General features: G+C 63.3%; 1 protein-coding gene across 6 annotated transcripts; it reads right to left on the minus strand.

The window, feature by feature from the left end:
* Nucleotides 1-3,093: 3,093 nt before the first annotated feature.
* Nucleotides 3,094-26,388, minus strand: LOC102930502 (collagen alpha-1(XVIII) chain). Of its 6 annotated transcripts, XM_043536957.1 has the most exons (23): nucleotides 22,662-26,388; nucleotides 20,700-20,959; nucleotides 19,385-19,527; nucleotides 16,503-16,592; nucleotides 15,916-15,978; nucleotides 15,456-15,524; nucleotides 14,683-14,862; nucleotides 13,891-14,247; nucleotides 12,876-12,995; nucleotides 12,486-12,539; nucleotides 11,707-11,733; nucleotides 11,457-11,561; nucleotides 11,017-11,061; nucleotides 10,498-10,569; nucleotides 10,368-10,409; nucleotides 9,849-9,876; nucleotides 8,801-8,850; nucleotides 8,086-8,220; nucleotides 7,430-7,492; nucleotides 6,266-6,334; nucleotides 5,550-5,744; nucleotides 4,923-5,044; nucleotides 3,094-4,223 (listed from the first exon to the last, which is right to left on the minus strand). In XM_043536957.1, the coding sequence occupies exons 2-23, from the start codon at nucleotides 20,869-20,871 to the stop codon at nucleotides 4,031-4,033; spliced, it is 2,394 nt and encodes a 797-aa protein (XP_043392892.1). In that variant the 5' UTR covers nucleotides 20,872-20,959; nucleotides 22,662-26,388; the 3' UTR covers nucleotides 3,094-4,030. The 6 variants fall into 6 exon arrangements, with proteins under 6 accessions (XP_043392892.1, XP_043392891.1, XP_043392895.1 ...); XM_043536956.1 differs by having other exon boundaries at nucleotides 20,700-26,388; XM_043536960.1 differs by lacking the exon at nucleotides 16,503-16,592 and having other exon boundaries at nucleotides 20,700-26,388.
* Between the last annotated feature and the right edge of the window lie 1,343 nt (nucleotides 26,389-27,731).

The raw sequence follows: 27,731 nt of genomic DNA on the forward strand, positions 1-27,731 counted from the left end.
GGAAGATTTTCTTTTCATATGTAAGGGCTGGAAGCTTTATTTTTTTGAGCGAGATCTTAAATTCTGCAGTAATTCCTTCCTTTGCCTCTTTATTAATAGGACACCTTCTACTGTTAAAGAGAATTTTTTTAAAACATCCCTAATCTGCTTTGTCCTTTAAGTTAATTGTTTCCTTTTTGCACTTTACTCTGTTTAGACAGTGAAACCAAAGTCGTCAGGGACATGTTTGTTTTTAGGCACTTTCACCTAGTACAACTTTGTAATATTTGGCTTGTTACAAGGCAGGGGAATGTTTAAATAAATAAGATATAATGGTAATATCAAAAATCCTGTGTCAGCCCTGATTGCCCACAGTCTTTGCATGGACCGAGGGGAGTTTTCCCCAAGTACAGACTGAAGGTTCAGGACATTTACCCACATTTCTGTCAAAAGGCCCTTAATTTATTATCTTGGGAATTAATTCCTGCACCAGCACCGGGGCATATAAGAGGTAGGCTGCATTTTCCCTATTCAGAAGGTATTGGAGGGTCAGTTTAGCCCCCGGCACAGACTAGGACAATTTAGCTCCTCTGAGTTCGTGGCAGCCAGGAATCAGTGGGATACAGGGCTGCCCCAGCAACCCCTTCTCCTACACCTGATCTGCCCTTTCCCTCCTCCAACGCCTCCCCAGCCTGCCCCCTGCGCTGGGAAGGGGTGGGAGTGGGGGTCTTCTGCAGGTGTGGCACAGAGTCTGGTGCCTTGTGAAGAGGGCCCCTGCTCCGGTGGGAGGCACAGAGGGACCTCACCCCTGTTCTCTGGCTCCTTTGTGGCAGCATGGCCAGCACAAAGGGACTGTACGGCAGTGGCAGATCTGACCTGTGTTTCTGTGGTAGCTTTTACCCTGAGAACTGGCAAGCACTAATCAGGCTTTATACGTGCAGGGAAGCCCATTGCCTTGGCCACTAACACTGAACCTTAGACACCCATGGCATCGGAAATCTGCTCTTGCCTGGGAACCTCTCCAGAGAGCTGCTGGAGTTCTCCTCATGCAGTCTCCCCGTCCGCTCATCTTGCTGCCTCCATCCGCTGTCCTTCGGGATGCTGGAGGTCAAGGGGAGATGACTTTCCTCCTGTGCTATCGACAGTTAACAGCCCTTTCGGATGTAAACAGTGAGGCCGTCTTTCTGTGCAGTCCAGAGTTCCACGAGGTCATAGACACAACTGCAGTGACATCATGAGACTGGATTATGCCATCTCCCCAGGGTTATTGGCAGTACTGTGAGCCCTGGAAGGGAAACCTCCTTGGCAGTTGTTCAGACGCCAGTTACTGGTTCAAACCCAGCTGTTCACAAGTGGTGCTTCACTCTCTGAGAGCCCAGCTCAGCTGTGTTCTAAAGGCTGGCCTGCGTGGTGGGGACCGGGTTCCCAGCTGCCCAGCACAGTGGGGTTGGGATTCAGGGTCCAGGGTCGGGGCTGCTGGCTGGCACTGCAAGCCCCAGGGTTGCCAGCTGACCCAGCAAGATCTGGGGCTGCCACCCAGCCCCATGCAGCAGAGGTCCGGGGCAGGCATCCGGCCAGCCCCACATGGCAGGGGTCCGGGGTGGGCATCCGGACAGCCCCATGCGGTGGGGGGTCGGGGGCTACAACTGCATGTGGTGCTACATATGCAGCCCACAATAATATATAAATTGAGAACCACCGGATTATAGGGTATTAGATAAAAACCACTGGGCAGAAGACGTTATTGTAAAGCATTACGACACTCCCTCCCCCCAGCATGGCGGAGGACGGTACTGGCCCCTGCTCTGCCTGGAGGGCTGCTTAAGTCAATGCTACAGCAAGGGCAGGGCTGTTTACTGATGGCAAGGAGCCCGCGGCTGCCCTCCGGGGCTCTGCAGAGGGCTGACCCTTTGCTTCGCACAGCCTTGGAGGTTGGCTGCACCTCTGCCAAGCCTGTTTTCATTCCGGAGAGTCTAAGCTGCATTATGCTGCTGGTGAACGGAGCAGCATCACATCCTCTGGTTGTCCCCAGAAGAGGCACATCATGGACAGAGCTGTGCAAACTCCACTCACAGCCCCCCGCCAGAGCACCTCAGCCTTGGCCCACAGAGACTCCTTCCAGGGGCCGGAGCAGTCGCTCTTCGTTCCCCTGCATCCCTTGTCTGAGCCCACCAGCCTGGCGGCCATAACGTCAGGATCCTTCTGGAGGGCCCACGCCCCCCGCAACTCATTGCACAGACCACTTAGCCCTGCTTCAGCTTACTGGGGTCATAACACAAAAGCCTGGCTGGGGCCAGAGAACGACCCCCCAGCCTGAGCGAAGGGAAAAGCAATCCTGCGAGTGGCAAATCTCTAGCAGAAGAGAAAGCCTGGCTTGAAAGCCAACCTGCGCCAGGGGCCTGCCACTGTGAGGAAATCATTGCAAAGCAAGAGGTGTGGAAGGCTCCTGTGTCTGTTAGCTCAGCCTCCCGGCTGACTGTTGGAGCCACCTGAGCTCCTGCCTCATGGGCCAGATTTGCAAGAGCTCAGCCCTCAGAAGCAGGCTCTGGCCTTCCTGAAGATCCCCGGCTGCAGTTGGCCCACGTGCCGAACAGACCTGGAACCGTGGGTGCAGGTGGCACAGCAGGAGTTGGCTGGCTGTGGAGCGCTTCTGAAAACCCGTCCCTTCGCTAGGCGCTGCCAGGTACGTGTCCGCTGCGGCTGGGACCAAATCTCGCAGGGCACGCAGACCGGCTTGCGCTGGGGGGACCAGGCTAAAAATAGCAGTGCGGCTGTTCTGGTGCTGCGGACACTAGGGCTCTCATGTCCAGCTGACCCCCAGGCTTCAGGGCCCATGCTCCAGGCTGAGCCAGACGTCCACGTTGCTGTTTTTAACATGTGAGCTCGAGCAAGTCTGTCTACCCAGGCTGGCTCCCGGCTGCAGCACAGACAGCCCTGGCAAGGGAGCAGAGAAAACCTGGCTCTAGTGGTGGGCACTGAACACGTGAAGATCTGCCCCCTATACAAGGCCCTTGGGGCAGCAGCCAGCTCTTGGTTCTGTCTGTATACTGCCTGGGAGCGCTAGGCGCTGTTAGAATCCAAATGCTCAGAGCTTAAAAACCGGCCCAAACCCCAAACTTTGAACATGTTTATTGCCCGCTAAAGCGCACAGTTGTTTTCACAGCTCACAGGCTGAGCGCGTGGCCGCCGAGAGTCCTGAACGACACGCATCTCTCTGGAGCTAGCAGAGCCCGACATTGCCATGATGCTGGTCAGCCAAAAGATAACTATTAACAGGCTGCATTAGGCCTGTCTATCTATATACACACCGAAAACCCCAGCACACAGTCCCTGCCTTCCCCCATCTCTCTGCTGAGTGCTTCGGGAACAGCAGCTGGTAAAAGCCAGAGCTAGGGACGGAGCCTCTGGGCTGGAGGGTGGGGGGCATTTGCCTATTGGGAACCCAAACCCAAGCTGGCAGAGGCAGGAGGGGGGAGCGGCTGGGAGTTGACAGAGGCAGAATGAGGGGGCATGGAGGCACAGCTACCACTTCGGGTGGGTTTCCCCTACTTGGGGGCAGGAGAAGAGCTTTTAGCTTCCGGAGAGTCCCTGGCGGAGCTGCCCAACAGCCCCAGTGCAGAGAACACTGGCCCCGAAACCCAGCTCTCATCTGCACCCCAGTGCTCTCTGCAGTGCATGCCTGGACCCTCAATGGGGCACTGGTTTGTGGGAATGGCCCCCTCTCCTGGGGACGCCCCGTGGTTAGCGCTAACTAGATCCAATGCCTCGGAGAGATGACTTGGTGGTGGCATGGCTCTGAGTTCGGGAGGCATAGCAGTAGCCTCTCCATTGGTCTCTATTCCACACATATGGACCCCCCCCCCGGTCAAGGATAGCCCCCTCTGGCTATGGGTACAAGGCTGGCTCCACTACGGGGGATAATGGTGAAATAGCCCCGGAGCCAAGAGCAGCGCAGGGCTGGCGGGTGACCGTCGGCTCTCCTGGTTGTATCCAGCTACGGTGGGATCACCAGCCCACGGCCCCCCTAGCTGCTCACATCACCACATGTGCACTACAGGAAGCTGATCTCCATGCACAGGACGACCAGGGAGTCGGAGCAGTCGTGGCGCTGCTCAGCCAGGAGCTTCCCCTCGGTCAGGGGAGAGGCAAAGCCCTCGGCTAGGCTGGCCCGCCACCCTTGGCAGTCCTCCTTCGGGGCTCGGTGCCCACGCTGGCTGGAGCCATGCCAGATTGCCCTGTGAGCCCTGAAGAGACAATGCCAGGCTGGGGTCAGTGAGGGTCAGCAGAAAGCCACTCGGCCTGATTTTCAGAGGTGCTGGGTGCCCACCCTCCAGGGGATGTCAAGGGGAGCTTGGCACACCCGGCCCTAGGCGCGTGGCTCAAGCTGGGGCCCCCAAATCAGTGGCTGCTTTTGAAAAGTTCAGCTTTGGGGTTAACCCTTGAGCTGCTTAGACTGCACACAGCCTCCCCTCCCAGCTGAGAGGCCAGCCCCAGCCTCCCCTGCCTCCAGAGGTTATGGGGGCTGGGGGCAGGCGAATGCAAGAACATCTTCCCTTCTGATTGGTTCCCAGGCACTTCAGCCCCCAGGGACAGAGTCCCGGCCCTGGGGTTCTAATTTGTATGCATGCAACAGAGTCAAAGATAACCATAGATAACCAACCAACATATCCTGTGCAAAGCTCCTGAAAGTGCCACTTACCGGGGAAGGGTTTAAACCCTTTCACCCCCAGGTCCTTTGCTACAAGGCTCTCCTGGGGCGGATCCTGCACCTGGGGGTGGGGGTCGTCAGGCAATTAGGGTCCCTTAGGAATGACCTCTTTGCATCATCCCCTCCCCACTAAGGTCTCCCCGCAGCGACTGCCCCAGCGACACCCCCCCTCTGTGCTGCGGGCAGGCGCAGAGTTCGCTCGCACGCTGCTCCGCTCTCCCGTTCCCGCGCTCACCAGCTGGGATCCGTCAGCACGTTCCGGCCGTCGAAGGTGTAGATGGGAAAGCGCAGCGAGTTGAAGCGGGCGGCGCCGTCACCTCCGAACAGGGAGTTCCAGGTCTTCGCCAGCAGCTGGCCCTGCCATTGGAATCAGGTTGACTGAGTGCGAGCAATCACAGAGATTTCATCTTGTACCGGGCCGGCCAGGCAGCGAGCCAGGCTCACGGGCCAGGGATTGGCCAGCCCTGGTCTGAGTTTCCAGATCAGAACCAGGCCAGGTTCAGGTGGATTCCTGGGGACTCCCATGCACCGATCTCTACTGCAAACAAACCGGAAGGCACAGGCTGCTCTGCGTGACCAGGGTCCATTCAGGCTGAGGGGCCAGGCTCTGAGATGGCTCTGGCTGTGGAGGATTCTCAGTGGACACTAGACAGTGCCCGGGAGAACAGGCCACAGGGCACGGTCCTGCTGTGGGGGAAGGGCCAGATGGCTCCGTGGGTTTTAGCTTCTGGGATTCTCCGAGAAAGATTTTTCTCCATTTTCCTGGAGGCCCCTAAGCACCAACTCTGGGCGTGGGCGAAGGACCCAGCAGCTGCAGCCGCTCACCCTAACAACGCTGCTGCGATCAGACTTTCTTACTCACCTTCAGGTTGACGACGGGCAGAGCTCTGTCTGTCCTTTTCACGATGGAGACCAGGTTCTGCGTGGGTGACGACAGAAAGGCCCGGAAGGTGCTGGACAGCTGGGCCTCCTGCGACTGCCTGTGGCACTGCAGGTCCGCGCCGCTGAGCCCGTTCATATTGCCGGGCAGCGGGAAGTTCAGCGCGACCAGGCGGAGCTGAGAAAGCAGAGGGGTTAGCGGGAGCGGGCAGGGTGGGGGGCGCTCTAGCGGCTCTGTCTTCCAGCAGGGCACCAGCACCCAAGGGTGTCGCATGCTCTGGGGCCTGTAAACCACACGGGGTGCCCAGGGCATGAAGCCTCGTGCTAACGGTGCTGTCTCAGGCAGCACCTGCAGGCGCTGAGAGATCACAGCGCCGAAGGCTGCGTCTCTGGGGCGGACTGAGCGCCACTGCACGTCGGTCCCCGAAGTGGAGACGGTAACTGCCCATGGGCCAGAGCTCTGCCGGCTGCCGGCTGGACAGGCACTGGGCTCGGTCCTGCAGATCCTACATCACAGCCCCTGGCAGGGCTGCGGGGGGATCCTTTGCAGCTTGGATCAGCCTGGGGTGACACCCCGCCTCCCGCAAGCTGCCTCCACATTGCTGGTGGGACCTAGGCATCAGGACGGGGAGCCAGGAGTCCCAGGGATCCCTCGTTGGTGCCCAACGGGTCCCAGGGGAAGGCCATCCCGGGGCTTACCGAAGGCACCCTCGCGGTGATGCTAGTTGGCAGAATCCCGGTGGCTGCTTGACTCCCTTCCTTTGGGACCTGGGAAACACACAGCGCGTTAGCCTCAAGGGATTCGGAGCAGACTCGGGTGTCCCCAGCACGTCACAGGCCTGGCGGAGACAAGGGCCCGGCCCCACGGATCTCACACTGGGTCCAACTAACGGGCTTTCCACAGACCCCGCCGAGCACAGCCCCTCGTCCAGGCTACCATGGCAGCGTGAATTCCATGGAGGGAGGTTCAGGCCTGTGTTATACAGCAGGGCAGACCAGGGAGTCAGAGTTGTCCTTTGCGGCCTTGAAATGGATGAATTCCCAGGGGCCCATCCCACCCTGAGCTCGGTGTTGCATTCCTGCTCCCACCCCTGAATGGCCTCTCCCGCGCTACCTGTCCTCCCAGTCGCTGCAGTGTCTGAGCTTCTGTATCCCCGGAGCAAGAGCGCTTAGCCCCAGCACCGGGCGAGGCAGCCGGCCCTCCCATTCCTTGCCTCCTTCCGGCCCCACATCTCCCTTCTCGGGAGAGGGAGGGGTGCAAAGGCCACCTGCGCTTTCTTTCCCTGGCCTGAACCCCTCTGGCGAGTGGCCACCCCACAGCTGTTGCGCTTCTCATCTGGTGAGAATTCTAGACCAGCCACGCTCGCGGTGCAGAGCCATTTCCCCACCCTTCCCGCGCTCAGCATGCCCTGCAGGGACTCGGGTAGGCTGCGCTGAGAAGCAAAGCAGCTTGCCAGGCCAGGCCGGCTGGCTGAAGAGTCCCATTTCTGCATTGTCAGTGCTCAGGACTTGGGGTTGGAGTAAGAGGAACTCAGGACGCAGCTGGATGTGGACAGCACTCCATGGAGTCAATGGAACTGGAGCTGCCCACACCAGGGAATAATTGACTCTGCGCTGTGCAAGACCTGTTCAACATGGGGACAGCGACCCTGGTGCAAACCCTAGTGTAGAACCATTGCACTAGTGTGAGCCTTCTGCATGTGCCCCCTGTCCACGCCCAGAGTTCACATCCACGTGACAATGCTGGTGGCTAAACTCCACAGTGAAGACAAGGGCAGATAGCCTGGATCTCTGAGCATGGCCTCTCTGGTGACACAGGTCAGCGGTGGTGGTCAGATGTACTAGTCACGAGTGAGTCCTCACCTGATGATGTTCTGTGGACACAGAAGGGTCATCGCCAGCCAATATGGAATCCGAATCTTCCAGCTGAGCAAAATCACACAAGAGAGAGGGAGGGATGTGTTAGGTCTTGATCTAGTCCTGTGGCTTTATTCACACGTGGTTCCCTTAAGGGAAACCTGTCCGCATTTTCCACTGGACTCTTATTGGAAATGAACATCTTTGAGTAAAACAGACATTTCCTTTTAGAGCCTAGTGCCTGGCAGGAGAGAAGTCAGCGGGGAATTCCCCCCGAAACCTGGAGAAGTTCTACAAAAGTTGGTGATCTTTTTTCCTTTCCCCCTTGGCTTGACTCGTTTTCTTCCTGGACACTCCTTGTAAGCAGGTGTATTAATGAAAACACATTGAACAGCTCACTAAGCTGTCTTTGCTGCTACCGGACCATTTCATACCAAATCTCAGGGACTGTACGTCAGGGATTCTATTCTCCACTACTGACAGGTTGCATGAGTTTGGGCAACACACTTCCTCTCCCTGTGCCTCAGTATCCTGTGAAAGGCGCCATGGGAACCCAAGGAAAGGTGCCATGGGAACACCAAGCATTAGCTATTGCTAGAGATCCAGAGACCCCAGCCCTGGCCATCTGGAGTCTGGCATTTCCTGATGGGCTGGTCCCATACCAGGAGCTTGCTCCAGCCTCTCGGGGTTCTGATGAAGGCGCTGTTCTCATCGCTGACGTAGACCAGGCTCCCTTCGGGGATGGACGAGCTGGATTTGAACATCAGCTCCTTCGACTTGAAGACCCAGGTGTGATGCTGAGGGAGGGAGAAGCAGCAGTTACGGGCTAGCGGCCAGACTGCAGAAACACCCTTAGCCGTGGCCCTGTTGGGCCGTTCCTGCTCTGGCACCACCAATCAGCCACTTGGACCACCCCAAGCTGGCAACAGCCGGGAGTGTCCTAGACCCATCCAGCACAGCAGCCCCCAGCACAATCAGCGGCTCTGGCAGCAGGTTGCGACACCTGGGACGGGTCCTGTGCTTGGGGCCAGTGCTGTCTCCAGTGATTTCTCCCCCATGCAGATAACCTGAAACCCCAGCTCCCACCAATGGTGCTGGACGCTAGGGAGCGGATGCGTTCGAAGCCCCATGATGCCCGGGATGTGGGCGTGCCAACATGCTTGCCACACGGATTGAGGGGTGTATGGAGGCAGTTTGCTGCAGCTGATTGACGTCCCTGGGACGTGGTAGAGGTGCCCTTAGGGACGAGTCTCCTCATTTGCGCTGGCCAGTCCTAGCTTTCTCTGCCACCCCTGCCCCTGGCTGCTCAGGGCATGGAAAGCCACTGCCACGAAGGAAGACAAGGGATGCTACAAGATGCCAAAGTCCAATACGCACCCTGGAGTCAGCCGGGGGGTCAGGCACGTCCTTCTGAGGTGACTCAGCATCTAGAGAGCAGCAGACAGAGTCGTCAGGCTCCCGCTGCACGGGTGGGTTCGGCAGACCTGAGCGAAGGCTCCGGCCGGCCGGGGAGAGCAGACCCGTGCTCCCCACTACCCACCCCGTGGCTCCTCCTGGCAGGATCTAGGTTGGTGTGCACAGAGAGGGGCCCTTTCCGTCCGAGAGCCCTGCTCTAGCCCCATTCCAAGGGCCCCTGGGGCTAAGGAGTAAAGGAACCCCTTGTCTCCGCTGGGCAGGGAAGCCGAGCTGCAGCCCTGCTGCCCCGAGCAGTCACACCGTGGTACGGCCAGCGAGGTTCTCGCAGGGGCGCAGCCCGCTAAGAACTCAAGGAAGGTGCCGCTTCCCGGCTCTTCCTTGGCAGGGGTGGGGCGGGGCACTGGTTGGGTCTTCCCGTTTCCCAGATTTTTTTCAATCCAAAGCAAACCCCAAGGCCGCCCTGAAGCTGGAGATGATGGGCACGCAGTGTGAGGGAGCCATCGGCACTCAGCCAGAGGGGAGGTCCTCACGCAGCGCCCATCACAGGGAGGGGGAGACCTCTCGAGATCAGGAGGAGATGACAGAGATTGCTCATTAACGGCTACTCCTAGCTGGCCGCAGGGTCCCAGCCAGGCAAGGGGCAATGCCTACCCTGGGCTCAGCAAGACCAGGACAAGGCCTTGCTTGTGAGCCCAGCTGTCTCATGTGGGCAGCACCATCGCCGAGACGCTGAGGCAGAGCTCACGGGAGCCAGCGGAAAGACACCCACTGACTCCACGAGGGCTTTGGGTCAGCCCAGAGGCAGCTCAGAGAGCTACAGACCTTCCCCTGGAAATATTCTGCAGTGGGCTCCTGGAAGCACTTCACGTGCCACCCACGTGCCCTGGGAGTCAGTGGCCAGGGGAGCGCAGGACGGGTGTGGGGAGGCCAAGGAGGGTCCATTACTCTGCTAGCGGGGCCTGAAATCTGGTCCGTGGCCCCCCTGAAATGCCGAGAGCAGTGTCCCTACCTGAGATCCCAGCTGTGTTGTGGACCACCTGGAAAAAACAAGTAAACGTGGATCTATCAGCGCGAGACCATCGCAGACGAGACGGGCCCATCTCAGGGCAGCTGGGATGGTGAGCGGGAGAGGGGCTGGGGCAGAAGCCATTCCTCCTGTCCATAGCTACCCGAGCTCACCCCCCCGGGGGGAAGCGCGAGAGCTGCCCTGGCAAGGTATTTCCAGCCCGAGGAGGGGCGAAGGGTGATTTGCACACTTGGCTGAACAGGCCCTGGGCTTACAGGGGGACGAGCAGCAGATCCAAACAGTGCCTGAGCCATGAGCCGCAAGAGAGCACAGGCCGGGGCGGTCAGGGGAAGAGCCTGCCACAGGAACCAGCCCTGCCCTCTGCCCCAGGCACCCTAGGCAGGAGCTGAGCAGCCTCAAAGACTTGGGGTCCCTAGTCCCTCCACGATCCCACTGCTGCCCTGGGTCTGGCTGTGGGCAGCAGGGGAGGCTGGCAGGGGGCCCAGGAGGCCCATGTCTTACCGGCTGTTTGCAGAACGGCTTGGTGCGGATGGGATAAACCCTCTGAAATCAAAGACAGGCTGGTTTGCATTGAGTCCGGGAACCGAGCACTGGCGCAAAAGCATGCCCAGCCATCGGCTGGGATCCTTACATTGACGTAGAGGACGCCTGGTGGGCCGGGGGGGCCTGGTGCTCCGGGGGGGCCTGGTGCTCCGGGGGGACCCTGAAATAAAGATCAGCACAGAATTGGCCATGGATCTGTTAGTGGGCTGGTGTTGCATGTCCCAGGGAGGAGGGTGCTACCAGACCAGGGCCTGCCTGTCATCTCCCTGCCCTCCCGTCCCCACCTGTCCCCTGGCTTTTCCCCAGAGCCTCCCCTGTCCTGCTCACTGGGCACCCTCCCTCTGCTCTCTCACGGCCCTGCTTCAACCCTGCCTCATTCTCCTCCCCAGCCAGCTGGATTCCTCCACTCAGTGCCCCGCTTCCTGCCCGGTCTAAGATCTCCGAGCCCCCAGGAACCCCTCCCCCGGGGCCTCCTGCAAACAACAGGGCAGCACCCAGCCTCACGGAGTCCGTGGTGCGCCGGGCCCTGGAGTGCAGGAAAGGTCTGAGCCCGTCCCAGCCCATGGGCCCCTCAGGCTGTGGAGACAAGACCCAGGCCACAACTCACATGGGGGACGATTGCACCGTAAATCTCTGTCTCTACTTTGCCATTCTGTAGAGGGAGAGAGAGAACAGGGGGAGTCTCCTGTGGACAGGCTGGGTGCAGGTCAGGGGAGGGGGCCTGGATATATAGCGACGCTCATTGTCCATCCAGCCCATTTACTCCCTAGCTCGGCTGTCTGTCTCCCCTGGCCTCGGGCTCACAGGAAGGGTGGCACTCGCTGGGTGCGCCCATGCCATGCCCCTGGCCTTGCGGGGGCTTGGCTGGGCTGTTGTGGGGGTGATGGGCCAGGCAGGGGTGCTGGGTCGGCTCCAGTAGCTGGGGATCCAGCTGCAGTGTGGCAGAGGCAGGTGAGGGGCTCCTTCCCTGCCCACAGACAGTCCCCATGCCCCGGCCTCGTGGCACTGACAGCCCTCCCCAGAACACGCAAACAACTTTGGACAAACCTCTTGGTATGTCAGTGGCACCCAGGATCCATACGGGCCCCTGGAGCTGGGGAAGAAAGGGTGGCCTGGCAGGACCCCGGCCTCCCCGGGACAGCTGCGGCATCCCTGGTGAGCCAGCAAAGAGAAAGAGAGAGGGGCCGTGATCTCCACTGGGCACAGGAGGGCAGGGGCCAGGCATGTGGGGAGCTGGGGTACTGTGACTCGCTGCACTAGCCCCTCGGCTTTGGAAATTGTTTCCATGGCTACTCACCTGCTCTCCGGGGTCTCCCTTTTCACCCTGTACAAAAAGGAGACAGTCCCATCAGAGCCCCGGCTCTCAGTGGGGTTCACAGACCCCACTGGCTCAGCCCCACTGGTCCTGGGAAGTGGGAGCCATCCTCTCATACACACGGGGAAACTGAGGCACAGAGCGCTGGAGTGGCTCGCCCGGGGTCCCATGGCAGGGTTGGTGCTGGAGCCAGGAGCCCAGCGCTCAGATCAGAGTGGAGTATTTGACAGCCCGTGCACGTCCCTTGGGCACAGCAAAAGGGAGCTCCAGTGAAGGGTTAAAAGCGGAGGAAGGAAAGCAGCACTAGGGGGTTGTACCACTGGGCCAGGAACAGAACAGGGGGTGACGGGACGGAGACAGGGTCCCTCTTGCACCGGCGGTGATCTCTGCCTGTCTTTGCACACCTCATGGCCGGACTGTCCCGGACTCCTCCAAACATGCGGGTTATGCCTGGGAAATCTCCCGCCGAGGGTGGGAGCCGCGTGCTGGGGGGGCACAGGTGGGGTGCGGGAGCCAAGTGCTGCAGTTCTGAAGATGGACTTTCGGACTTTCCTCTGTGCCCCAGAGCCCACGTGGGGTGGCTCAGAACAACCAGTGTGGGGAGGAGGGGGGAGGCGGGTTACCCGTACGGATTACCAAGGCTGCAGGAAGGGGTATTAGTAGTCCGGTGCGGTGCTAGGGGCCTCTGTGCTGCAGGGAGTGGGGCAGGGGGCTCAGTAGGGGGCGCTCTCCCTTGTCTGCCAGTACTTATACATACTCACCTTGGGACCCGGCGGGCCAGGCCATCTGGGGTGCCCTGAAGAGTGGGGGTCACACTGCAGTGAGAAGAACACAGCTGTGAGGGGCAGTCTGGGCCTTTCCAACAGCCCTCGCCCAGGGTGATGGCACGGTGGGGGCCAGACCCACCCCACACAACTCGGCTCGCCTTTTAGATGAGCACAAAGGGCCCGTGAAACATATCCGTCCCGGATCCCCCACTCATGGCCACAGCTGCCAGCATGTGAGCTCCCCCCATTGCAACCCCTGTGCCCCCCCACACAGAGCCAAGGACCCCCCAAATCCTGGCATGACAGCAATGCTCCCATGGGTGTCTCTGGGAGCTCCAGGCACTGGCAGGCAGGCGAGATGCGACCGAGTTCACACCCTCTCACCCTGTTCTCCCCGGGTGGTCCCGGTGGCCCCATGGGCCCGGGCGGACCTAGGGAGCCCTTCTCTCCCATCAAGCCGGGGCTGCCTGGAGGGCCGGGCTGGCCAAGATCACCTGTCTCGCCCTGAAGGGACACAAAGCAGGGGGTGAAATAGCCAAGAACACACTCCCCTCTCCAGGGACAACCCACTGTCACGTTGGTCTGAGCAGCACTGCCACGGTGGGTCCAGCTTGGCACCTGCTGCCTTGGGCGAGGCCCTCCCATGCTGCCCTGGTGATGGCCCTGTGTGACGAAGTGGGACTGTTCTTAATGTTTCCTCTGAATACTGTAGGGGTGCCTCAGTTTCCCCTATGCATTTCTTAAGTGTCTAGGTAGTGGGATAAGGGGGTGTAATTGTTGCAGAGCAAAGGGCCAGGATACATAAATGGCCGACACTCTGTCTCCTGGCAACTGATGGCCTGGGCCCTTCCCCCCTGCCAGGTGAGAGCTAAAGGGTTGGAGAACAAAGGAACCAGGTGACCTCCTGGCCTGGAAAGGGACAAAGCCCAGAGGAGGAGGGGCTGGAGGGAGTTTCATTTTGGGGCTGGCTGGGGACATGGAGTGAAGGGCAGACGTGGTTGTCTGGCTCACTGCCCCCCAAAATGGACCCAGCTGAGGGGTCCTGTTCTCTGCACCTACAAGCTCTGTCTTAGACCATGTCCCTGTCGTCTAATAAACCTTCTGTTTTACTGGCTGGCTGAGAGTCCCGTCTGACTGCGGAGTTGGGGGGCAGGACCCTCTGGCTGCCCCAGGACCCCGCCTGGGCGGACTGGCTGTGGGAAGCGCACGGAGGGGCAGAGGAGGCTGAATGCTCCGAGGTCAGACCCAGGAAGGTGGAGCCGGGGGAGCTGTGTGTCCTGCAGACAGGCTGCTCCCAGAGAGGAGACTTCCCCAGAGTCCTGCCTGGCTTCGTAGGGAGCAGTTCCAGAGCATCGCTCCGTGACACCCTGTGCCCCCCTTGGCCTGAATGGCTCGTTACCTTTGGCCCGGGATATCCTGGCTCTCCGGCAGGCCCCGGGTTTCCTGGTGGTGGCTCAGGCCCCGCAGGACCTGGGGGCCCTTCACGCCCTGGAGCTCCTGGAGGCCCTGAGAGTCCTGGAAGCCCGAGGGGGCCGTCGGGCCCTGGGGGGCCTTGGAAGCCTGGCGGCCCTGGGGCCCCAAGTGGCCCTGGAGGGCCAGGAGGTCCTTGCTGCCCTTCACGGCCTGGCGGTCCAGGGGGGCCTTGGATGCCTTCATGTCCTGGGTAGCCTTGGGGGCCTGGAGGCCCTTGGTAGCCGGGCAAACCCTGGGGTCCAGGTGGCCCTGCCACGCTGGGCATGAGCGGCTGCTTTGTCAGCTGGCAGGAGAGAGAAGAGATATCGCAGAGCCACTTCGGTGATGCCAGCCTCCCCATCGCCCATTGCACCTGCTTTGCCCCCATTGCAGCCCCCTCCTCTTCCACACTGGCCCCACGGCTCTGCCCCTGAGGCCCTGCTCCCGTGGCCCTGCTCCACCCCTACTGCCTCTGCCCTACCCCCACGGCCCCTGCCCTGCCCCCACGGCCCCTTCCCCTGCTCTGCCCCACCTCCCACACTGGCCCCTGTCCCACTGCGGCCCCCGCTGGGACTTTGTAGGCAGATTAAGGATAACTTGGCCCTGATCCAGCCGGCCGCCCCCCAGCTCTCCCCTCCCACGTGGTCTCTGCTCTCCCTCTCACTTCCCCAAGCCCCAGAACTCCCGAGGCCCCCCCCCCCAGCAGGCTGAAACCCCAAACTCCCCATCCTGCCCTCACCTCGTTCTCAGATCCCTCCGGCCCTTCGGTGCCAGCTGCCAGCCCCGGCACGCCTGGAGGCCCAGGGAGACCGGGCGGCCCCTGGAGGCCAGGTTGCCCTGGGCTCCCCGCCTGGCCTCGCTCCCCAGAGAATCCCGGCAGGCCTCTTTCCCCGGCGGGCCCCTGCTCTCCTTTTTCTCCCTGTTGGGGTGAAGATACGCGGTGGATGGGCTGAGCCCCTGGCGGACTGGTCCGCGTGCTGCCGCCCCCGCCCTCCAGCCCCCACCCCGCCCCACTGGGAACCGGCTCTGTCCACGTTGGAACCCGCTCGGGAACCGCCAGCACTCGAGGGGGTCCCATTCCTCTGCTGGTCCCACAGAGAGGGGCAGGAGCGGGCACAGCCCGGCGTGGGTCTGTCCCACGCCAGCGAGCACCATGGCCTGGGGGTGGCACATCCCCTGCTCACGCAGCAGCCACGCCAGCCTGGCCCCCGGTGGCGCCGGGTTCAGGCCTGGCAGACGGCCTGCGCGGGGAGGGGGATGTGCCACCCCCAGGCCATGGTGCTCGCTGCTTTCCCGCTAGCGATGGAACGGGGGGTTCTGTAAGCAAACACCCCCTCAAAAAGCCACGGACTGAATCCGGGGAGGGGGAAGGGTGTGTGTGGCCCCAGAGAGCCTCTGAAAACCCAGCACCCTTCAAAGCCAAGCTCTCGAGGGTCTGGGGACCCCAAACGCACTGGGGGCCCCATCCCTGTGCCCCAGAACACAGCCCCCCACAGCCCCCTTCCTTCCTACCTTTGGGCCAGGGGGCCCACGGGGGCCGGGGACGGCTGGGCAGACGCACTGCGAGAGGTTACCAGTCGCCTAGGAGATGGAAACAGCCTTGAGTGCCGTGGGCGCTGACCGGGCGCAGTGCCAGCCCCGTCCCCGCTGGGCTTCAGGGGGTCACAGGGCAGAGCAAGGGAGATCTGGGGTGGCAGAGTGGGGGGAGGGCTGGGCTGGACTGGAAACCCCCTTGTTCTGCTGGTACAGCCGCAGCGGCTCCCCTCTCTGCAGGAGGCCTGGTACCCGTGCAGCAGCGGGGTCCGCCTTGGCGGGGCTCTGGGGGGCTGCTGGTACAGCAGTTGAAGGACAATTCAGGGGAGGGTTGGTGTGGATACTCCTTGAGCCCCGGCTCTGCTCCTGCCCCTGCATGAGCGGCTGGTGCTCAGCCCAGGGCAGGCTGTGCCAGGAAGGGCCCCTTCCCACCACTCACCTGGGGAAGGGTGGCAGCTGCCCGGGGGGTGGGCGCTGCTGGTGTCGGCTCCTTTGCAGTTGCCTGTGAGAAAGCGGAGAGAGATGGAGTGTCGGCACCATCACCGCGGCCCCCCTTGAACCTAGAGGCACTGCTGGCAGAGGTGCCCACCCGGTGGGGAGGGCAGAGTATCTCAGCCGGGCTGGCACGTGTCCCTTTGCTCTCGTCCAGCCAGAGCAGCCCCCGAGGGGGGCAGTGGCAGAGGTGAGCTGGAGTCACCTAACCGAAAAGTCTCCATCTGCTGCCATCCTCTGCAGGGGATCCCACCCCGGTTCTGGAGGCCCCCTGGGCTCTCTCATGTTGGCAGTGGCCCTGGCAGGCCTCAGAGCTCCGGCTGCCCAGAAGGGTGAAGGAAGAGGCTCCAAGGCCAGAGCCGGCCCTGCCTGGCTGGAAAGGGCCCGTTCCTGGGACGGGACAGGCTGGAGGGGTGCAGGGCAATGCGGGGCCTGGAGGACGGAGAGAGAGCGACCATGTGTCCATCCAGCTGAGGACAGGCCCACACCATCGGCTCCTAGAGAGAGCCGGGCGGTAGATTCCCCCCCTCTTACCTTGATCTGCAGGAACTCCTCTTCCTCCTCCGCGCTCCCCTCGAAGAGCCCTGGGGAGGGGCGGGGGCGGGCAGCAGGGACTGGAGGCGTCTAGGAGAGATGGGGCCATGGGTGGCAAACTCAGTCCCGGCCCCATTCCCCTGTCAGCTCCTCACTCCCTGGAGAGCCCAGTCCTGCCTCCTCCGGCCCCATGGGGCACCCATCTGGGCCCTTACCATTGCCAGCAGCTGCTGGCAGAGTGGGGCTTGGCTGCCTGATTTGCATGCGCTTACCCATCCTGCTTTGCTCTCCCCTCCCTTCCTGCTTGCACCCTAGCCGTAAAGTGCTCTCTCCTCCCACTGAGGCTGGCTGGGCCAAAGCCCCCTAGACAGCCCTAGACACCCAGCCTGGGGCTGCCCAGTGCTAGGGAATCAGAGCCAAGGGTACCAGCTAGCCCCTTGCTATCCGTCTGCACTCGCTGAAGAGCTTGGGGGCGGTACAGCTGCCTTGTTCCCTCCCTCTGGAGTCGTAGCCCAATTAGTACAAAGCTGTGGCCCAGCTATGTGCTAAATAAAAATCTGGGTTCTGGCTGCCTGGCCCTGCTTGGCAGGGTTTGGGTTCTGGCTGTCCAGCACCGTGCACGGTGGGGTCTGGGGTCCAGGTCCCAGCCCCGTTCGGCAGGGTCCAGGTTCCGGCTGCTCGGCCCCATGCGCGATGGGGTCTGGGGTCCAGGTCCCAGCCCCGTTTGGCAGGGTCCAGGTTCTGGCTGCTTGGCCCCGTGAGCAATGGGGTCTGGGGTCCAGGTCCCAGCCCCGTTCGGCAGGGTCCAGGTTCTGGCTGCTTGGCCCCGTGCGCGATGGGGTCTGGGGTCCAGGTCCCAGCCCCGTTCGGCAGGGTCCAGGTTCCAGCTGCTCGGCCCCGTGCGCGATGGGGTCTGGGGTCCAGGTCCCAGCCCCATTTGGTAGGGTCCAGGTTCTGGCTGCTTGGCCCCGTGCGCGATGGGGTCTGGGGTCAAGGTCCCAGCCCCTTTCGTCAGGGTCCAGGTTCCGGCTGCTCGGCCCCGTGCGCGGTGGGGTCTGGGGTCCAGGTCCCAGCCCCGTTCGGCAGAGTCCAGGTTCCGGCTGCTCGGCCCCGTGCGCGATGGGGTCTGGGGTCCAGGTCCCAGCCCCGTTCGGCAGGGTCCAGGTTCTGGCTGCTTGGCCCCGTGCGCGATGGGGTCTGGGGTCCAGGTCCCAGCCCCGTTCGGCAGGGTCCAGGTTCCAGCTGCTCGGCCCCGTGCGCGATGGGGTCTGGGGTCCAGGTCCCAGCCCCATTTGGTAGGGTCCAGGTTCTGGCTGCTTGGCCCCATGCACGATGGGGTCTGGGGTCAAGGTCCCAGCCCCTTTCGTCAGGGTCCAGGTTCCGGCTGCTTGGCCCCGTGCGCGGTGGGGTCTGGGGTCCAGGTCCCGGCCCCGTTCGGCAGAGTCCAGGTTCCGGCTGCTTGGCCCCATGCGCGATGGGGTCTCGGGTCCAGGTCCTGGCATATGCGGCCCACACTGATAAATAGCCTGAGAACCACTGCTCTAGCAGGCCCAGTGAGCCACGCGTCCCCAGGCTCCCTGCCCTCTCCACGCCCTGCTTGCCCGCCCCCTCTGGTGCAGGGGCAGCTTTCTGAGGGCCCTTCAGCCGCCCATCGCTGAGGCATCAGGGCTGGGTTGGGAGGGGGGAGAGCTGCACTTGGGGGCTCTCTGAGCAGGGGGAGTGATGTGCAGAATCCACAGAGCCCTTGAGCCCAGCGCCCCCGGTCCCTACTGGGGCTCTTGGGGCTGGGGTGGGGGCCTCCTGTCCAAGCGAGGGAGGGACCCATGCAGAGGCAGGGGGGCCTCAGGGGGGTTCTCAGCAGATCCAGTCCAAAAGCCAGAAAAACAGCAGCAAAATACCATTTCACCTGGCAAAGGGCTGAGCTGCTGAGCCCTGGGGAGGGTGGCGGGCGGCGGGGCTATTGTGTCTGGCCTGCGGGGCCCTGAGATAAGGGGGAAGGACAAGGGCAGAGGAAACTGATTAACTGGAAGACAGGCCCCAGTCTGTGGGGGTATGGGGTGGGCTGGGGATCAGGGCACAGCTGGGGGCTGGGCATTGGGGCATGACTGGGGGAACTGAGCCTCTGTGAGCAGCAGGGGGATGGGTATCCGGGTGTGGCGGGGGGCTGGGTATTGGGATGTGGCTGGGTGTCAGGGTGCAGCTGGGCTGCTGGGTATTGGGGGGTGGCTGGGAATCAGGGGGTGGCTAGGTGGTTGGGTATTGGGGTGTGGCTGGGTATTGGGGTGTGGCTGGGTATCAGGGGGTGGCTGGGTATTGGAGCACAACCAGGGGCTCGGTATTGCAGCGTAGCTGGCTCGAGCAACCTTGGGACCTTGGACTCTGCCTCCTGGCACTAAAATGTGGCCCCAGCCCAGCCCGTGAAGGGGACGGGACAGAGCCCTTAGGGACTTGCAGAGTTCACAGCTCCTGCCCAGCGTGTGCCAGAGCCTTGCCCACTGCATTGGGATTCACTGGCCTGCCCGAGCCCTGCCCCAGGCACACTGCAGCCGGGCCAGGAAAGCAGCCCCAGGGGAGAGCGAGGGGCATCAGCACGTGGGGGCCAGGCAAAGCTCACCTGCCCCTCCACAGCGTTTGCTCTGCCTTGTAGAGAGTGTGAGAGTACTCCCCACCATGGACCCCTCCATCCCCCCAGGCACCCCCCACCCATCCACTCCATCCCCCCAATACACCCCTACCATCCACTCCCCGCTCAGGCCCACATGTGTCCGCCATCCCCGCCGCACACTCAGCAATGTGATGTTGGCCACACACACAGTCACTCTCGCACACCCACAATCTCTCCCCACATGGACCCTCCCCACTCGCTACCTCCCCCAACGCACCTGGTCTCGTGTTTCCAGGGGGGCCTGCGTCCCACCCCCTGCAGCCTCCTTGAGCGCCAGCGATTGGCTCGGGGGGGCTGGCCCCAGGGGGGGTTTGCTCAGCAGGATTTTCGGCGTTGGCTCTGTGTCGCCAGTGTCCCTGTCTGAAAGAGCCAAGGGCAGGTGGGCTGGGAACGGTGTCTGTGCCAGGCCCCCCTGGGCAGCATGGCATCGGCAGGGAGCTGTTGGGTGTTGGCTCCGTCCCCCCGGACACAGAGTGTGGGGCTGGGGGGGGACAGGGCAGAGCGTGGCCTGGATCCATGTCCTTGCAGCAAAAAGGCGAGCGTTTGTCCTAGCTAGGGCAGAACTTGGGGGTCAGGACGGGCTCCATGGGACCAGCCCCAGCCGCATGGAGCAGACTGGGTGACTCCCAGAGCCCCAGGGCCAGCGGCTGTGAGGGGTTGAGAGTCCCCTCTGGGGCCGGATCCCTCCCCACGCGCCAGCCGCGCTCTCAGCCTCTCTGCTCGTACTGGGCACCCTGGGTGCCAGACAGACTGAGCACGCTTGCCCAGGGTGGGACAGCTCAGGCCTGGTGGTGCCGGGGGACCCAGGGGATGGGCACAGGCAGAGCTGTATGCCACAGAAGGTCCCGCTGCCACGAGCCAGCGCTCCCTGCAGAGGGAGGTCCCAGGGAAACACAAGCTCAGGCTCCTTGTGGCACCCCACCCAGCTGCCCACTCACCTTTGCCCGCACACCCTGTGGCTCAGCGGTGATGCGTGCCTTGCCCCAATTGCAAATGGAGTGGAGCAGGCTGGCTGTGGGAGCCCACGCCATGCTCTGCGCCCCGGCACGCTCGCAAGCATGGCACCGGGGGCAGCATCGGCCAGTGTGCCCGCAGTTTGGGGGGACCTGGCTGATTCAAGAGCTGAGGTCAGCAGGAGCTGTGGGGTGCTCAGTCCCTTGGGAATCAGGCCCCAGGGTGTCTCCAGCTGGCCCCCCAGAATCAACACTGCCCACCCAAAGGAGTGAGCCTCACAACGTCATCAAAGGGAAACTAAGGCACGGAGCAGGGAAGGGACTTTTTCAGTGAGTCAGTGGCAGAGCTGAGAACAGAAGCCAGGAGTCCTGGCTCCCAGCCCTCCCCTGCTGTAACTAGGCCCCCACTCCCCTCCCATCTCACCCCCCCCCCATACCAGCTGGTGGAGGTGGCTGGGCTCCTGCCCTGTTTTGCCCCATGGCTGGTCTGTAGCACCCCCTGTGTGCTGTAAGGTGCACGGATGGTGGGCAGGGGGGATGTCCCTTCCACCCCCCCCAGGGGTCACCCCAGGCACCTACCTTCCCCCTCCTCTGGGGGGCGCTGTGCAGCTGTTGGGCCAGCGGTGGTCGTGGGCGGGGGTGTTGTCGTCAGCCGGGAGCCCAGCGAGAACCACTGGGCCATGCTGGGGGGAGCCCAGACCCCCACCAGCAGCAGGACGCTCAGGCAGTGGCTGCCCTGGGGGGTCCCCATGGCGCTATGCTGGGCGCTGGGCAGCTGACTGGTGCCGTAGCCCCTGCCTGGCTCGCTCTGTCTGCCCTCTGCGTAGGAATGCGTCTCCCTGCAGAGACCCAGCGCTCAGGGCTAACCTTTGGCTCCTCATCCTGCGCTGTTATCACACCACCTCCCCCCCGCCCCCCGGCTCGGACACGCCCCTGGCCTGGCATCGGCTCCTCCCTGGGACCTTAGCCGGCAGGGCCCTGAGCACCCTCCTCAGCGCTGGGCGGGATCGGGCCTGGCTGCAGCTCCAGCTTCCCCCTCCTGCCAGGTGGCACCATTGGCAGGTGTGGGGGGCTGGGCTGCCCCTCACTGAGGGTCAGGTCACCCAACCCCAACCTGCATGTTGCAAAGAGGCTGCTTGGGGATACAGGGGCTTGGAGCTGGGGCACAAATGAGCCCCGCCCCCCAGCCGGCATTTGGCAGAGCGGGGAAAGGAGCTGGTCCCAACCCAGCCATGCCAGGGCGGAGAGGGGCCTGGGCAGTAAACACAGACCAGGCTTGAGGGGCACCCACAGCGTTGCAGGGGTCGACCAGAGCTGTTATAGCGGGGGGAGGGGAGGGGCATTGGCAGAGCTCGGGGCGGCGGGCAGCCAGGGCTGGGATAGCAGAGGGCAGCCTGCGGGTCGAGAGTGAGGGGCACTGGCAGATCTGTGTGCATGAAATTTGCCTAGCCTTGGCCCTCCCCAGCACACCAGGTATGGCCCTGCCATGCCCTTGCAGGAAGCTGAACGAGCAGAGAGCGACCAGGGCAAGTAACTGGGCTTGGTGGCAGCCCGCAGGTCTCAGGGAGCAAGTGGTGGGATGGCGAGGGGTGGGCCACAGGTCTCAGCAAGTGAGCGGTGGGATGGCGGGCGGTGGGCTGCAGGTGTTAGGGAGCGAGTGGTAGGATGGCGGGGGGTGGGCTGTGGGTGTCAGGGAGCGAACGGTAGGATGGCGGGGGGTGGGCCGCGGGTGTCAGGGAGCGAACGGTAGGATGGCGGGGGGTGGGCCGCGGGTGTCAGCGAGCGAGTGGTGGGCCGCGGAGGGTAGAGGAGGCTGATGCCTCGTGGGGAGGGGTGGGCAGAGCTCCCAGCCACCCTCTCTAGTCCCAGGGAGCTCTGACCCCCGCCCTGAGCTGGGGGGGGGGAGCATCCTGGGGCTGGGCACAGAGGGGAAAAGGGGGGGCATCCACTGGTGCAGCTGTCTCGGGCTGGATGTAAAGTGCGCAGGGGCTGCAGGTGCGTGGGAGAGAGACCCCAGTGCAGCCCCCCGTAGAGAGCGGGAGCCAGCGGGGTCTGGGCCCTTCCCATGAGCTCAGGGAACGGGGCCCCTGGGGATCAGCCTCCAGGCCAGGTAGGGGCCTGGAGGGGGGGCAGGGCCTGGCGGACCAGCGGACCAGGCCCCATCCTGCACACTTTGTTCCCTTGGCAGCCGCGCAGACACAACAGCCCCCCAGCCTGCTGCCGGGGGCCGATAAGGAGCCGCGGGGCCGGGTGTTTGTTTGGGTTTGGGCAACTCCTCAAGGCTGGCACCTCCCAGGCCTTGCCCAGCTCATGGCCACCACGTGGCCCAGCTGGGGGCTCCAGCCGGGCCATCCCGATGCAGCCATGCAGGGGGGTCACGGAGCGACACGTGAGTCTGCCTCCCCTGGGGACTGAGACCCCTGCTTGTCCTGGGAGCTGCAGGGGCCATGGCCAGGTGTGTGTGTGGGAGGGGGGCGGGGTGTGTTCGGAATCAGGTTATTGCAGTGGAGAGAAGCAAAGCGAAGTTGAGGCCTGGCCAACCTGCTGCCCTTTCTGCTGGACGCCTGCCCGCAGCACCATGACACCGGGGACTTGTCACCCCTTTGCCTGGACTGAAGCAAATGGGGGCATTCCTGGCACTTCCTTTGCACCCCGGTTCTCCTGCTTCCTGGCCTGTTCTCCTGCGGGTGAAATCAGGGCAAAATCAGCCCAGTTCTGCCTTTCACTCCGGAGCTGGAGCTGGCCCTGCCATGACTCCATGTGGATAAACAGTAACATCATCTGGGCTCTTCCAGCCCAAGAAGTGCTCAGAGTTTGGCAGCCCCATGGCTACACCCTGGCTTTGCTGCACCCGGCCCTCAAATGCAGCCACCTCTGGGGTAGGTTAGCTATGTCTCAGGTACATGGCACCGCACTAACACGCAGCACAGGGAGGGAAGCGGGACCTGGCAGCCAGTCAGTGGCAGGCTCAGCCCAGCTCTGGGTTTCTTCACAGCCATGAGGGTCAGAAACTCAGCATTTTAAACAGCCCTTTGATTCTGCCAATGCGGATGGAGATCACAGGGCTAGCGCGAGGGAACAGCGAAGCAAGCTGGCCCCCAGGGCCCGACTGCAGACAGGCCCCACCTCTGGGCTCAGAGGGGACCGTCCATGTCCAGCAGCCCAGGCCCCGCCGAATGCCCAGCCCAGCGTGGCGCAAACGACCCGGGTGTGGCCTCCTGAGCAGCCCAGGGAGCTGCCCGTGTCCGTCGTGCCGCAGGGCACCGGGCACCTGCCAGGCAGAGGGTTCCCTGCATTCCTGGGTGCCCAGCAGGCCGGAGGCGGAGACCAAGCTGACAAAAGCCCCTGGAGCTCAGCCCAGGACACACCAGGGGCCTGGCTCTGAGTCCCTCCCCCGGATCAGCGCCGGCTACAGGGGCTTTGAGCTGCTTGCTGGAGGAAGCTAGGGGCAGGTCTGAGACCGCAGGGACCCCTCCCCCCCCCCGCGCAGACGTTTGGGACAGGAAGTGAAGGAGAATCCCACCCTGCAGTGACCACGCTGGGGGAAGGGAGCTGCCCACATCGGGCTTTGGCCTGGCCAGGGGAACTAACAGCCTCCCTCTGCCAACCTCCCCAAAGGTCGGTCTGCCCAGCGCTCTACGGCTCTGCCAATCGACGCCAGCCAGCAGCACAGGGCCCCCAGTGCCCGCCGGCCTGGCACAGAGTCTGCCAGCAGGGACCCTCCCTCCTCCGTGCGGGGGAAGGGCCTGGCCCCCAGGGAGCCTGGGGCCCAGCGCTGACTCGGGGAACACGCCCGGGAACCTCCACCCCAGGCCCTGCAGCGCCGGGGAATGTCTCCCATCTCAGCGCTGGAGAAACGGGCCACTGGGCAGCGCCTCTCTCCCAGGAGCCCGGCCCAGCGCCATCGCTCCCGGCCCGGGCCTGCGAAACGGAAGAAATGAACACTCAGCTGGAAGCCAAGGGCCAGGGCTAGCGCAGGGGCGAATCCAGGCGACCTGGCCAGCTCCTCTGCAGGACAGGGCTTGTGCTCCTCTCCCTGCCGGGAGCGACAGCACCGGATCTGTGCCCCCGGCCGGATCTGCAAGAGGGCCCCGCGCCCCACAGCTCTGCGCTATGGGGCTGGATCTCCACTACGGCCCCGCGCCCCCCACCCCTCCGTGCTATGGGCAGGATCTGGCCAGGACAAGCAGGGAGGCAGGACGATAAATTGAAAGCTGCTGGCACCTAGTGGCTATTGAAGAAACTCTCGCGGAAACTGGCAGGATTTGGAGGTGGAGACGCGGGTCCCTCTTAGCTCAGAGGTTCAGGGCTCCTGAGGGTCCTTTATTCCAGATCTCTATGGCTTTGTGCCTCGCTGCCCCGTTCAGACAGTCCCCACGCTCGCTGGATCTGTGCGCAGGGACGCAGCGCCCTTTGCAAACACTCTGTGATCCCCAGCAGGTCGCTACAGACTGTCCCTGCCAACTGGGGAAACCGAGGCACAGAGCGAGGGCACAATAACCCCTGCTGGCGATCAGTGGCATTGCAAGGACAGGCTGATCCGATAGCCACGAGTGCGCGCTCCCGCCGCCCGCCCCACAACCATTCAACAGCTGGGCACCGACTCCCCACGAGGGCTGAGAAAAGGATCCGAGAGCAGGGGCGCTTCCAAGGAAGGATCCCAGCCCCTCCCCCGGCCCTAAAATAACTCCTGGCGACACCCCGGGCCACGTCCCCCGGGGCTTCGCTTCACCCGAGGGAACCCGCTGCACGGAGCTCCGGGAGTTCCCCCACCAGAGGTTTTGGCCCCAGCTGTTTCCCTCGCACCTTCCGCCCCAGGCTCCCTGCGAGCCTCTCACGGCTGCGGCAAGCCCTGAATGTCCCGGGCCTGGGAGCTCAGCAGAGCCGAGCTCACGGGGGCCCAGCGGCACCACGCACCGGGGCCCACGGGCGCTGCCCCAGCTGAGCCCAGCCCCGGCCCCCGCAGACGCTGCAGGAGGGACGGAGGGGGCAGCGCCCCAGTGTGGAGCTCGCCCAGGGCACCCACACTCCTGCCGCGGCGGACAAGACGCACCAGGCGCCCTTGGCTGGCCAACGCGGGTAATGGTCCTTACCCAGCCGCGGCGGCCCCGGGAGAAAGAGAGGAAGCCCAGCAGCTCCCACGGGGCTCGGCCCGGGGCTCGCCTGGGCCTCCCTGTGGGGAGTCGCTCGCTGCTCCTTGGGGCGACACCAAGGCCGCTGCGGGCGTAGGGTGGCGGATGGGCCGGCTGCAGCACAGGGTCTGCGGGCGCCTAGGGAGGACGGAAGATCAGCTGCTCGGGGTCCCCAAGAGACCGCGTGTCCCATCGCCATGGGGCTGCTGGTCCAAGCGGGCTGGCCAGCGTCTGCCGGTCGGGCTCTCCTGGCGCACCATCGCCCCGGGCAGCCCCAGGCTGGGAGCAGGCCCCAGGGCGCTGTAGGGACACAGGGCCCGGAGCCAGGCACTGCCCCAAGCAGCTGCCAGTCTCAGTCCAAGCCAATGGCTGCAGAAGGGACCCAGGCCACAGCGCTGGCCAGTGTCCGGCCCAGCTCCCGCGTTGGCAGGCGCCTGACGGGGGACAACGCGGCTTGCGGCTGCTCATCGGGGGCGTCTCTCGGGCGTGGGGGCAGCACAACGGCCCCTCTTTGGAAACGTGCCAAGGGGCGACCCAGGCTGGCCTCGGGGCCTGTTCTGCAGCCGGCGCTCTCAGAGCCCCCGGGCCGCCCGGTAGCGCTTCACCTGCTCAGCCAGCTTCTCCAGCGCCCCGGGCAGCCCCGGCCGGCTCTCGGCTCAGCAGCCCGGCCTGTGCCACTCGCGCCCACGCAGCTTCCTCAAGCCCAGCTCCTCCGCCAGCTCCGCGCAGGACCGGGCACTGGGCAGGTCCTGCTTGTCCGCCAGCAGCACCGGGGCACCCCCTGCAAGTCCTCAGCCTCCAGCAGGCTCCCAGCTCCCACCCGGCCTCCCCCAGCCGCTGCGCGTCGGCGCTGCCCGCCGCGAACACCGGCCCGTCCGCGTTTCGCCCGAGGGCCCTGATCCGGGCCTGGCCCCGCACGTCCCACAGGGTGAAGGGCACGTCGCGGACGGGCCCCACCGTCTCCACGTGGAAGCCCAGGGTGGGGAGCGTCTCGTTCAGCTTCAGCCGGTAGCGCCGGGGAAGGGGGTTTTCCCGGCGTTGTCCAGCCCCAGCAGCAGGGCCCGAGCCTGCAGCCCGGAGAACCCGCCCAGCGCGGCTCGCCGCCTGCCCAGGAGCAGCCCCATGGCGCTGGCCCCGCTGCCTGCCCGGCCCGGCCCGTAGGCCTTTAGTGACAGCGGTCTGGCCCCCCATTGGCCGGCGGCCGGCGGGGGGCGTGGCCGGGGGAAGCCCGGGCGGCTCTGCTGGCCGCGGACCAGCTGGCCCCGGCGCGCTCTGACACGGCCGGGGCTAGGGGAGCGCGGCAGCCAATCAGAGCGCGACCCAGGGGGCCCCCCGGGGGAATCCCCCGGCACGTCAGCGGGGCCTTGCTGTCAAAATGATCCTCTCCTGGCGCTCCCCCGTGGGCACCGCCGCCTTCCGGCTGGGGGCGGGGGGGGCTGGTGCTGCCCATGAGGGACGATGCCGGGGGCTCGCCTCTGTCCTGCCCCTTATGCCCCGGGCTCTCACCTTGTTTCTTTCTGAGCGCCCCCCCCCAAATGCTATAAAAATTCCAGGACCCAGTGGGGGGGCCCTCCGGGATCCAGGCTTCAGCTGCGGGGATGGGGGAGGGCTTGGGGCTCTGGGCTTAAGCCGAAGGAGGGGGGAACTCAGGACTTCTGCCCTGCAGGGCACTGGGGCTCGGGGCTCGCGGGGGCCCTAGGCTAGTTTGACTTCTCTATTCGGGGGGCAGCTCCAGCCAAGCCAACAGGGCTGTGCATGGGGGGGGGGGGAAGGAATTCATGCCCACAGGGGTGCCATTTTAGATTTTTGGGAGGGGGGGCAACTTTGACCGTGATTCCAGGGGCTACTTAAGCAACTGAAAACTCTAGGGTTTTTTTTTTAAGATAACAGCTTAGAAATCTCTGGCAGGAGCACTGTATCTAATTCCTATATCAAAATAAAAAGAAATTAAATGAAGTTTAGACGCACTCAGCTCTAACACTGACATGTTCTGACCTCTTGTGGCCAGTCACTCAGGGACACTAGCTAGGTTTAAAATGGTAATGTCCGTTCTTCCTCAGGGCGCTTAGTAAGGTCAGAAGGGAGCATCCTGATCATCTCTCTGAGCTCCTGCACCTGGCGGCCACAGACCCTCCCTCACCCACTCCTGTGATAGACCCTAACCCCTGGCTGACTTACTGAACTCCTCCAATCACGCTTTAAAGACTTCAAGTTGCAGAGAATCCACTATTTTCGCTAGTTTAAACCTGAAAGCGACCCCTGCCCCAGCTGCAGAGGAAGGTGAAAACACCCCAAGGTCTCTACCAATCTGAGGCAAGGGAAAATTCCTTCCCACCCCCAAGTATGGTGATCGGTTAGACCCCAAGCATGTGGACAAGACCCCCAGGCAGATCCCTAGGAAAGAATTCTCTGTAGTAACTCAGAGTCCTCCCCATCTAGTGTCCCATCTCCAGCCACTGGGGATTTTTGCTATAAAGAA

The sequence above is a fragment of the Chelonia mydas genome, chromosome 27 (genome assembly GCF_015237465.2).
Source record: "Chelonia mydas isolate rCheMyd1 chromosome 27, rCheMyd1.pri.v2, whole genome shotgun sequence".
NCBI lineage: Eukaryota > Metazoa > Chordata > Testudines > Cheloniidae > Chelonia > Chelonia mydas.

Coding starts and splice junctions, on each gene's coding strand:
- LOC102930502 (XM_043536957.1), bottom strand. CDS start 20,871: ATGGGGACCCCCCAGGGCAGCCACTGCCTGAGCGTCCTGCTGCTGGTG. Junction 16,593..19,384: donor CCCTGGAAACACGAGACCAG/GTGCGTTGGGGG, acceptor CATCTCTCCTAG/ACGCCTCCAGTCCCTGCTGC. Junction 12,540..12,875: donor GACCACCCGGGGAGAACAGG/GTGAGAGGGTGT, acceptor TTCTCACTGCAG/TGTGACCCCCACTCTTCAGG.